The sequence below is a fragment of the Trachemys scripta genome, chromosome 7, assembly GCF_013100865.1.
Source record: "Trachemys scripta elegans isolate TJP31775 chromosome 7, CAS_Tse_1.0, whole genome shotgun sequence".
In the NCBI taxonomy this organism is placed as follows: Eukaryota; Metazoa; Chordata; order Testudines; family Emydidae; genus Trachemys; species Trachemys scripta.
This window is the reverse complement of record NC_048304.1, coordinates 83,783,796-83,796,037: the sequence shown is the minus strand read 5'-3', so window position 1 is coordinate 83,796,037 and position 12,242 is coordinate 83,783,796. Positions and strand designations below refer to the sequence as shown.

At 40.1% G+C, this 12,242-nt stretch overlaps 1 protein-coding gene across 3 annotated transcripts in view; it reads right to left on the bottom strand.

The window, feature by feature from the left end:
• Positions 1–12,242, bottom strand: part of LOC117879806 (core histone macro-H2A.2) — a 35,324-nt gene that overhangs the window by 4,221 nt on the left and 18,861 nt on the right. For all 3 annotated transcript variants that reach the window (XM_034775165.1, XM_034775166.1, XM_034775164.1), the window contains exons 5-8: positions 11,278–11,388; positions 9,303–9,402; positions 3,541–3,630; positions 751–925 (exon numbers count right to left, since the gene is read on the bottom strand). In XM_034775165.1, the coding sequence (XP_034631056.1) occupies positions 751–925; positions 3,541–3,630; positions 9,303–9,402; positions 11,278–11,388 (476 nt within the window). The remainder of the gene's footprint in view (positions 1–750; positions 926–3,540; positions 3,631–9,302; positions 9,403–11,277; positions 11,389–12,242) is intronic.

Here is a 12,242-nt window from a genome sequence, read left to right as displayed (position 1 = left end):
TGGGTTAGTGGGCAGGCAGTTAAAAAAATAGCAAAACAGTTTTTTACTTGTCAACCAAGCACATTTGATCTGCTAATTATTGGGAGACAAACCTGCAATCCCACAATGATTTTTACAGTTGCTTTTCAGAGCAGAATCACTCTCTAAAAACAAAACAATTTTTATCTAAAAAAAAAGATTTTGAACAACTATCTTGTTTAATGGGTGTTCTTGGGAAAACCTATATAAACAAACCAAAATTTACCTTCTTCTATCAAACTGCTCAGGCATAGACTAGGCACTTGGTTCACTATTATTTATATCCAATTTTATGCTGGCATTGAAGCTAACAGAGTTTTATAGTGAGAAACATCATTGTGAGATTAGGTAGCATAAAACTGAAGTAACGCAGTCGTAAATTAGGCCCAGAGACTAAGAGAATTATTCACCAACAACACAAAACATAGTTGGTAGGCCCAATTTTTGATCTACCAGATTTGGATCTCCTTTTTATTAGATTATGTTCTACATAATTTATTATAAAGTTTTTTTTATTGATAACTTCATGCAAAAATGACACTTCATACCATTTTACTCGAGAACAGCACTTTGTGCCTGAATCTGCACCACTGAAGTCAACTGGAGTTTTGCCACTGACTTCAATGGAAGTAGAATCTGGCCTCTATAATAATCCCCCTTCCTGCCACAGATGCCCCTTACAATAGTCAATTTGCAATAATATATCAGCCTCTTCGGGGTAAAGACTCATACCTGCCACTGGGGAGAGGTGGAAAAGCCACGGACTTCAACTTTTTGTCTTCTGCAGCTGTTAAGCAATTCTTAATAGTTTCCTCAAGTTGCTCTTCACATTTGTCTGAACCCCACTGTGGGATGTGACAATGGATCACAAACTTTGCTGCTAGTCCACTGGACTGGCTGAGGGCAGCTAATACATAAAGAAAAAGTGATGATTAGTTTCTAATATAATCATTTTACAATTACCACACCTTCCATCCCAAAGCACTTCACTCACAACACTAATTATTGTTCACTCCAGAAAACTGTTACAAGAACATTAAGGCTGCAAAATCAAGCACTCAAAAATTAGGGTATGTTCCAGAATTAAGGTTGCACTTGCAACTTTAATTGCCCCCCTTGTGCTATATGTTAAGATCCAGTTGTTTAATTACATGATCAGATACTTGTCTTTATCCTCATGCAGTGTGTGGTCTCAGGCCTTATTTAACACACATCATTCAAACTCTGTATTGAATACAGTATTACTAATTTTCTGATGGGCATTTCTATGGTATTCTCTCAATTATATCTGAAAGCTTCATAGATTTTTAATGAATTTATCTTCACAGCACCCCTCTGAGATTAGATAGTCTCATTATTCCCATTTTACATATGGGAAATAGAGGCACAAAGAGATTAAGACCAAATTCTCCAAGAGTTTTGAATGTCCAGCTTGAGGCACCTAGGTGGTGATTTTTCAGAGTACTTAATATTTTGATAGCACTTTATATGTTGAAAGTACAGTTCCAATCAACCTCAGTTGCAGTTGTGAGTGCGTAGCACTTCTTCAAATCTGTCACCAGGTGTCTCACATTGGCCACCCAGAAAACGAGGAACATACAATTAGTGCCCAACTATGAAAAGTATGGTTTAAATGACCCGCCCAGGATCACATAGGAACTTGGTGGCAGGGGCTGGAATAGAATCCAATTCTCCGGGGTCCCACTCAACTTCAAGGAAATGGATAAAGTTTGGCAAAGTTGTAAGCAACTGAAAACAGGGTCTTATTTGTAGATTAGAAGGTCAGATGAAACCACTGTTATCATCTAGTCTGATCTTCTTTATAACATAGGCTATAAAACTTTCGCAAAATAATTCCTTGACTATATTTTAGAAAAACATCCAATCTGGATTTAAAAATCGCCAGTAATGGAGAATCCACCAGGACCCTTGGTAAGATGTTCCAATGGTTAGTTACTCTCACTGTTAAAAATGTACACCTTATTTCCAGTCTGAATTTGTACAGCTTCAACTTCAAGCCATTGAATTGTATTATACCTTTCTCTGCTAGATTCGAGATCCCATTATTAAATATTTGTTCCCCATGCAGGTACTTGTACACTGTAATCAAGCCACCCCCTAAGCTTCTCTAAATACATTGAGCTCCTTGGGCGTATCAGTATAAGGCACATTTGCTAATCTTTTAATTATTCTTGTGGCTCTTCTCTAAACCCTCCAATTTATCAACATCCTTGAATTGCAGACACCAGAACTAGACACAGTATTCACAACAATGCCAAAAACATAGTAAAATAACATCTCTACTCCTTACTCATATTATATTGGAAATTGTTAAGAAACCTTACCTATAAGTGGTGCTGCTTAAAAAATACACAAGAATTTTTTGCTCTATCACTTTAACATACAGTCAGTCACCTTTGGGATGGAGCACAGTATTTACAGGAGAGCTCCAGCCATTTAAAAAACTTTTAGTATCATACATTAGCCTCTAAAATAATGAAAGTGGCAATTTTAAAAATACCGACATAGCATGTGACAACACAAATGGAAAATACATTCATTTCATTGGGGTTGTTATCTTCCCTGGCAACAGGTTACCTGAATGAAGACCATTTATTTGGGACTTTTAAAACTAGGCTATTTATTTGGGGGATTTTTAAAATGAGACTATTTACGACATCCAGTCTCTGGTTTTGAGACACTAGATTGGACAATGTATTAGAAAATGTATTGTACAGAACATTGGATATAATCTTTTTTCCATCTTCAACCCTATAAATCAGATAATTTTGTTCACAAGTAAGATGCAACCTCCACAAAGTAAGCTCAGAGCTATACATTGCCACAGATATTTTAAAATTTCCACAAGTATTTCTTTCATAATTATATTTTTGATAATATAGCTGTTGTGGAGAATAGCAATTTAAGGAAAAAGATAATCACAAGATTTACATCTATATTTATATTCAAACAATTAAAGTACAGTTAGGGAAAACTTCTGCTTTGATTATTAGTCCTAATAAAATTGGTTTAATACAAGGTAACTTATGAATACTGTTCTTTTTATACTGAATATATTATACTGTGAGCTAGATCCTGACCTATGGCTGAGGAACACAGAATGTGCAAGTCTGGGGGTGGAGGATAGGTCAAAGGTCATAAAGCTCACCTTTGCATTCCCCCAATCTTGGGGCTGCCATGGGCAGAAATGGTCCCCTGGTGTAAGCTAAGGCAGCCTAACTACTACCATGGGGCTAAAAAACAAAGCCACGTGATGGGCACAGAACAGGGGGATCCTAGTCCCCTCCGTGTCATCTAGGTATATCTCCTATAACAGCACCAGTTAGGAGGAAGGCACAAGAGCCTCTACATCACCAAAGAGATTTTTTTAAAAATATTTCCTAGTGTAGACAAAGCTCTAGATTAACCCAAGAACAGATCAGAGTGGCAGGAGAAAGGAATGAGTATTTGGGAGGAGGAAAAGCTGATATCTTCAAAAAGATAATATAGCACCCTTTTTACCTTCAGCAACTTCCAAAGGTCCTTGTGATTTGCGGAGCTCCTTTACTGTTTCTAAAAATTCTTTCCCTCCAGCCTTTTCCAAGGCCTTGCCTGCAAGGAAACAAAGCAAAAGGCTTTTATTTGAAACAAACAAAACAAACTGTATTTCTTTTTAAAAGGAAATACAACTGCAAATTGTTTCAAGAACAAAAATTATACATGTATTATCTTGACCCACTCTTATTCGCCAGGATTTATTTATGAATCCTAAACTGCCTGTTGTTATTAGTATTTATTTTTATTAACATTTATGCATTTTACAAGAGCCAAATGAATAAATGTTTAACATGTGTGAACTAAAAATGTACAAAATAAACATTGTATGTTTAAACCATGTGGAATGATCACGTATTCTTCACCTTGAACAAACAAAAAAATTCCCTCTTTCCTACTTCACTCAGCAAAAAGGTTAGTATATAAACAACCAAGAAGAAATAATGTTGTATTTAACTTTTTAAAAATGCATTTTTTTAAGTGAAGCCTGTTCAGTTCTCCGGATATATCGTAAAAATGAGATTCTGACATCACAAACAGAAAGCCACCTCTATTTTTTTTTCCTGATATGATAATGAAAAAGTGAGAGGATATACATGAATGGGAAATTTAAAAGGTTTAAATGTGCTAAATTTTTCTAAATGACAGTTACATTTGACCATCATTGTTCTTAATATGCATAATTAAATTAAGTCATCTCCCGATAATATGAGATACCGGCAGAATGACCTTATTGTTAAAATCTTGAAGTTAAGGTATGCTTTTTTGTATTGTCCAACACGTCTGCTTATTATTTGAGTTCTTGAAAATAACACAGCATGTTTTTACTGGTTTTGGTACAGTGAGTTAGTATTTCATTATTTGAAGTACCTGAACTTTAGTTCTCTATAAAATATGCCACCTTTTTTGTAGTATAGGTTTAAAGAAAAGTGTATTGTAGGGTTTGCAGTACTTGCTCCTCAGATAGCTCTGAGAAGGATGAAAGCATGGGAACCAGATATCTCATACTAGAAACTGTCATAAATAAGATGTGCACAGTATATGAAAAAATTCTAATCAAAATACAAAATGTGCCTTGCAAGAATTTTCCAAGAATGCCCCAAAACTGCTAACCTAAAAGCCAGGTTCAGCCATTTAGAAGATGATACAGTGCTTATTGGCAGAGATATCGCTACTCTGCAACTTCACTTCAGTTCTCTGGTGGAGAAAGGGAACAATTGGGAGAATTGTGCCAGCAGAAATTGTATTTTATTGGACTTCCAGAATCAGCTGAGGTAACTCATCCAATTGTTTTTCTGCAATCATTTATAAAATAAACAAACAGTTGAGATACCAGTGGGGATGAAATCCTTACTGAATGATTGTATAAAGCCCTGACCCTATGCCTATTTCTGGGATCCTGACTGCAACTGATCTTGGGCAAGTAACTTCACTGCCCGGTGCCTCGGATTCCCCACTTATTAAATGGGGATAATGGTACTTCCTTATCTTACAGGAGTGGTGTTAGGCTTACGACACTGATATTTACAAAGCATGTGAGATCTACAGCGAAAGACATGATAAGTAGTATTATGAATACATTTCACTTCTTTCTGAGCTTTTTCAAATGCAAATACAAAATAATTGTAATACAGAAAGGGATATATGAAGAGATTACTCACTTTGTGCAGTAACTGCAGTTCTTCGAGATGTGTGTCCCTATGGGTGTTCCACTTCAGGTGCGCATGTGCCTCTCAAGCCCTTGATTGGAGATTTTTACTTAACAGCATCTGTTCAGCATGCATATGCACCCAATGCCTCCTCATGCTGAACACCAAGGCTATATAGGAGTGCAGGCAAACCACACTGTGTTCCTTCTCCACCCAAACATCCCTTAAGGAACAGTCTGAAGCCGAGGGGGAGGAGGGCAGTCAGTGGAGCATCCATAGGGGGACACATCTTCAAGAACCAGTTACTGCACAAGGTGGGTAACCTCTTCCTCAAGTAATGTCCCTATCGGTGCTCCACTTCTGAGCAGTATCCCCAAATGGAGGAGGGAATTTCAGAATAGAGTCCAGAACTGAAGACAGTACTGCAGAACCAAGTGCTATATGGAATCTAACAGCTTGGATCAGGGCCTACTGTTTCAAAAATGTATGTATTGAAGCATGTGTAGTGGCTCTACATATTTCAGATATTGGTACATTCTTCAGTAGTGCCATAGAAATTGCTTGTGATCTGGTTGAATGTGCTATAACCCTCTGGGGGGATGAACACCTGCAACCTTATAGCAAGCAATAATACATCCAGAAATCCTCTTCAATAGTTCTTGACTAGAAATTGAGGATTCCTTGGATCTATCTCCAAAGAAAATGGTGACTTTCTAAATTGCTTGGTCCTATCTAAGTAAAACATCAATGCCCTTCTAACGTCCAGGTATGTAAGCAGGATTCCTATAGGGAACTATGTGGCTTCGGGAACTCCAGTAGAACTTCAGGCAAGAATATATAGACATTAAGAGACCTTGTCCTTAAAGAATGCCGTGAGATGGCAGGGGGCCTGCCATCAAAGCTCCAATCTCCCTGACCCTTCGGGCCAACGTGATGGCTACTAAGAAGACTGTCTTCATAGACAAATGCAAGAGCGAACAGGTTGCCATAGGTTCAAATGGAGATCTCATAAGGTATTTAAGTACCAGGTTGAGGTCCCACATTGGCATGGGGTCCCTAATCCAGGAATAGAAATTCCCCAGACCCTTACAAACCTAGATGACACAGTGTGAGCAAATATGGAGCACCCTTCTACTGGAGGTTAAAAAGCTGATATTAAGGCCAAATGATCCTTAATTGAGCTAATTGATAACCCTGATTTCTTTAGATCCAACTGGTAATCCAGGATGACTGAAACTGACACAGATTCAAGCAGAAGGCAGCGACAACACAAATGGAAGAGTCTCTTCCATTTCTGCAGGTAAGTAGTACAGATTGACGTCTTTCTACTATTCAGTAATACCTGCTGTACTTCCGAAGAGCAGGAGGATTATAACCCTGTGAACCATCGAGGAGCCACGCTCTGAGGCAGAGAACTGCTAGATTGGGAAGAAGCATGCGACCCACATCCTGTGATAGGAGATGAGGAATGGTTGGGAGCTTGAATGATGTTTCGGCACATGGGTGAAGCAGGTAAGAGTACCAATCTTGTCTCAGCTAGGTCAGCACTGTAAGGATAACTCTGTTCAGATAACTGTCTGATCTTGTTCATCACCCTTAGTTTAAGTGGCATTGGAGGGAATGCATAGAACAGTCCCCTCCTCCAGGATAGAAGAAAAACATCTCCCAAGGAGTGGTGGCCTCATCCAGGGACAAGGATGAAATATATATTTGAGGGGTTACCTCTTTACTCACCTTAGCCTCTTGTTCCTCAATTGTCTCCTCCTGTGGGGGGGACAGGTTGGGGATGGGAGAGTTGAACAACTCTGGCCTCCCTATGAGATGGTACCAGTGGTCTGGCAAATTGCTTTTAATAGGCAGCCCAATATGCCCCATTGCGGGGCCCATATAGAAGTGGGTGTGGCACGCAGGATTGGTTCCACCACCCTTGATAGCAAGTGCGATCCTCCCTATATCTATCAGACAGAGGCTTCCTGGAGAGACATGTCTGAGAATCCTGAACAGAAATAGAAGAGACCAACTGAAAGTCTTCCTCATCTTCCTCCATCAAGTCCAATGGGGTAACACCCACAGAAAACGGTGGAAAGTCCTGCAGTACCAGAGGCGGTAATCCAGAGATCAGGGTCTCAGCACCTACAGATGGTCAGTACCCAAGAGGAGTGGGGATTCTTGCTCATCCGTTATTGAGAGGTCCCTTGTATACCTAAACTCCTGCGATCCTGAGTAAGAGATCAGTACCGATGCAGTAGCTGCATTGACAGAGTTGCTGATGGTACCACTGGTGGGCGTACAAAAGTTGATGCCAATAATACCTGGCACTGTTACATGCTTGGTGCCACGGGTGCCAAATGCATAGGTACCGATGGCTGGGCAGAATACACAGGTAACAGCTAGGATGAACGCAAAGGTACCAATGGCTGGGCCAAACCCAATGGTTCCCATCCCAAGTGTCTATGCTCACCCTCCTTGCTCCAAGATGGTAATGAAGTTTTATCAGAGCAGTGTCTCTGGGATTCCACGGACCCGCTGGTACCAGAGGAGGAGTCCTTCAAGTCACTGGTACTAAGCCAAGAAGCTGAGGCTTCAGAGACTGTAGATCTCTCCAGAGACCTGGTCATTTTTGGAGCTGGCTCCTTAAGGTGAGAGTCTGTGCTCCTGTTTTTGGAAGCTTTCCCTGACACTTCCAATGTCTCCCCTTTCTTAGGAGAAGGTTGTGTTAAGATAGAAGAGGTGCTGGATCTCTCCTGAGATAGATGAATGGGGGTGGGTGCAGAGGGAGAGGGGTTGGGAGTCTCCTGACCTGGCTCAGAAGATGGTTGAAGGGAGCGTTCCATGATTAATCTGATCTTAATCTCCCTGTTCTTCCTCGCCCTGGGTTTGAGGGCTAGATGGAAGTTGCACTTCTTGGTGATATAGGACTCCCCCAAGCAATGGAAGTATTTAGAGGGGCTGTCGCTCACCAGTATGGTCTCTGAGTAGGAAAGGCAGCGTTGAAGCCTGGAGAAGTCAGGCATGCCCTGCCAGGAGGAAACAAGTCCCCTAGACAGAAAGAAAGGAGAAATGATCCTCTCCCTACTTAACTGTACTAACTAACTATAACAACACTGAAACTAACAACTAACTACACCAAGTATTCTAAGAAAGATAAAGTGAGGCATGCTCAAGGGGGACACATCAAGGCTCCGTCTCAGACCAAGGCAGTTGAGAAGGAACTGAGGGCAGTTCATCCGCACACTCCTTTATAGCCTCAGTGTCAACACAAGGAAGGATAGGGTGTGTGGACTGAACAGGCACTGCTAACTGAAAATCTCTGATCCAGGGCTACAGAGGTGCATGCGCACCTGAAGTGGAGCACCCACAGGGAAAATACTTGAAGAACAATTGATTATTTAACTGCGTTAGCACCCTTGGATTCTAAAAAGATGAAAACTTGAGAAAGGCAGTAATAAAAGAGAAAGGCAGTAATAAAAGATGAACTAGGTCCACAATTAGGCTGTCTATACTACAGCCTATGTTGGCATAACTTATGTCGCTCAGGGGTGTAAATATTCCACCCCCTTAAGCAACATAAGTTACACCAGCATAAGCATTCATGTGCACAGCCCTATGCTGGTGGAAGAGCTTCTCCTGACAATGTAGCTTATACCACTCGCAGAGGTGGGTTTTTTATGCCAATGGTAGAGCTCTCTCCCGTCAGCATAGAGCGTCTTCACCAGATGCACTGCAGCAGCGCGGCTATATTGGTACAGCTGCGCCGCTGCAGCGCTGTATGAATAGACATACCTTTAGTCTTAATACTACGGACCACAGAAGATTTAACAAGTCTTGACTTGGAAGGGAGAATGATAAGATATCAAACCTATCCTATTTTGATCATGGCATTTGTCATCTCATCTGTATGTTGGCTATTATTAGCAAGTCACTGATTAGCTGCAAATATCTGGAGCCTGCCATCCCTGCTCAATTCCAGCCTGGTTTTCCGGACAGAAATGAAAGAGTATTAAATTTTAGCAGTCAGTCAGTAGACCAGATATCAGTCCAATGCTAGATTTGCCTTTGCTGCTTCCAACAGAGCCTTACCTATTTCCTCCTTGAGGTCTATTTCAGCAGTTGTTGGGTGAACAATGCCTTCTACTTTCATGGAGCCAATATGGCTGACGTCACTTTGTGTCAGAGAAAGCTGCAAGATGAGAATGAGAATGTAGAAAGAATTAAACTAATAATTTTAATTGTGAAACCATACCAAATTTCATACCAAATTACTACAAGAGAAGACAGATGGACCCCACTTTCATGGGTCATTCATTTTACTGTAGTCAAGTTGTCTGATTCCAACTTTTAAACTTTACTTTTATATGCTCTTAGAGTAGACCAGGCCTAATTCCCCACCCACACATCAATCACAGAACTGGAAATAACCAATAATTGAAGCCTTAATGAGAGTTCAAAAAGCTATTCTACAGACTCTACAGTCTCATTTCTCTCTTTGTTCAATCTCAACAACAACAAAAAGGACAGAAATATTGAGATTATCACACAAAAAATGACATCACAGCTCTATAAGCTTTGGAAACTCACCATTTGCACGTTAAGCAGAGTTTGCTGGAGATTTGCTCTTAAATTCTGTTAGTACTTCATTTGCAGTGAGCATGCTCCCTAACCTCACTGAGTCTACCTACTTCATTCTGAAGCAGAAATTCAGACCTAAACTTCTGGATGATACACAATTGAATCTTCTGCTGCTGAAAATGCCCTTTGGTCTGGAGAAGATATGTGGGGCTGGTATCCAGAAAACAATGAGTTTTACCAATTCCACTGAGTGGAATTCTGTGCACTTCATTATTGAGCAAGGCCTAATAACTCTACTCTAGGAGTAGGGTAAATATCAGCCCTTCCCATTTTACAGAAGTAAATGGGAGGCTGCACAAAGTCACATCTGGTGGAATTGGGAACAGGACCCAAATCTCAAACAGAGCAGACCCAACACTCATCCATTTAGCTACACTATTGCTCCAAAAGAACCTGCCAGATTTATGTGCTGTGGTATGCAATCTGTAAATTGGGGCTACTCCTTCATATGCTAAAGCACTGGCTTAGCAGGGGCTGAAGAACCAGAAGGAGTGGAGGCCAACATGTCCAGTTTCTGGTGAATCAAACCAAATTCACACTGGAGTACTGAAACCTGGGAGAGGTGCTGATTTGGTGCACAAGCCTACATGGTCCTTGTGCCTAAGGGACCCAGGCCAACAGCCGTGGGTGCTGATTTCAAATGGAGCCAGTGCCAAAGAGGGCCTGATAAAGCATACATATGGCTCCAATTATTTTTAGTATTTTTAAAAGGTTCTGAGATTCATAAGGCAGGGCATGCAACTCCTACAGGGGGATTTTCAGAAGAAATTTCATGAAATATATTTTTCTTTGAAAGATCCTACCCTTTAAAACGAAAAAGCTTGAAGGATATCTCCATAGTTAAGTCTGTAAGAAATTATGCAGTATCTTTCAAATAGAATGATAATAAGAGGTTAAGGAAGCTAAAAAAAATCCTGACCTCCATGCAAAAAAAAAAAAAAAAAGAGGAAGGAGAGAGTTTTGTTAAACAGTTTAGCTGGACAATGTGGACATGGCAAAATCCTGTTAGAAACATTTTAGAATTCTGGCCAGCCAAACTGTTAGAAATAATTTTAGCTGGAAGATTAAAACGTGGTTTGTTAACACAACGAGAAGCAGCATAGTTAGGCCTTAACTAAAACAGCCCCCTCCTCTCCTATAGCTATACTGGGAGACCCAAATCATCATTTCACTGTCACCAGGAAGAAATAATATCCAGTCTTGATCTTGTAAACCTTCAGTCTGCAGACAAATCTTATAAGGGCCTAATCCAAAACCGACTGACTTCAATGGGGTTTGGATCCATCTTTAAATCCCAAACAACTGAGCCAGAATGATGGGGGAGAGCTTGTGTTCATGCATGATGGGAAATATTCTTTTGCTGATGTTAGACTCAGTGGTGCGATCATATTTTACTATATAACATCTGTTCTCTGACTTCTATTACCTTCTGTCCTGGAACGAGGCTTTTAGAAGACAGGATGGTGAATCCATCCCCAGGTCCATCCTCAGATGTTGAATTTGAGGCCCCCTCTTTTTCATTCTCCTTCTGCTTGCTCTATTGGGGGAAAGAAGGCAAAATGAAGCAATAACAGTCAGGAAAAAGAAGTCTGTGATTATAATCTTTCAAAAGATAAAAGCAATAGCCTTTTCATCTAAACTTCATAGAATGACAACCAAACCACAGCGTTTTACTACCCCAAAGTTATGTATGTATTAGAAGACTTTTCTACTAGTTACTAAACATAGGAAAAGTAAAGATGGAGCACAGTGGAGGTTTGTGGTACTGTAAGATTTAGTAATACATACATATGTCTGCAGCTTATTGAGGATTTTTGTTTTTGTAATTTTACTTGTGCTGCATTAATTTATGAGTATTCAAACTAAATAAGAGCCAAATGCTCTAATTTATAAGGAAAAACAAACTGGGAGCAGCCACTAGAACTTGAAAATAAATCATAATCCAATGGCGCCTTCATCACATAATTACCCATCACACAACCACTCAGAAGACCTAGATAAAAAGTAACTTATCAGTAACTACAATGAGGAGTCCTTGTGGCACCTTGGAGATTAACACATTTATTTGGGCACAAGCTTTTGTGGGCTAGAACCCACTTCATCAGCTGCATGGAGTGAAAAAAAGTAGGTAGGTATAAATATACAGCACATAACACATCTTTTCATGTGCTGTATATTTGAACTTGCCTATTTTTTTCACTCCATGCATCTGATGAAGTGGGTTATAGCCCACAAAAGCTTATGCCCAAATAAATTTGTTAGTCTCTTAGCCCTGGTCTACACTACGAGTTTAGGTCGAATTTAGCAGCGTTAGATTGATTTAACCCTGCACCCGTAGCTTATACCACTGCTGATACAGACGAACATGGCTACCCCTCTGAAACCTGTCAC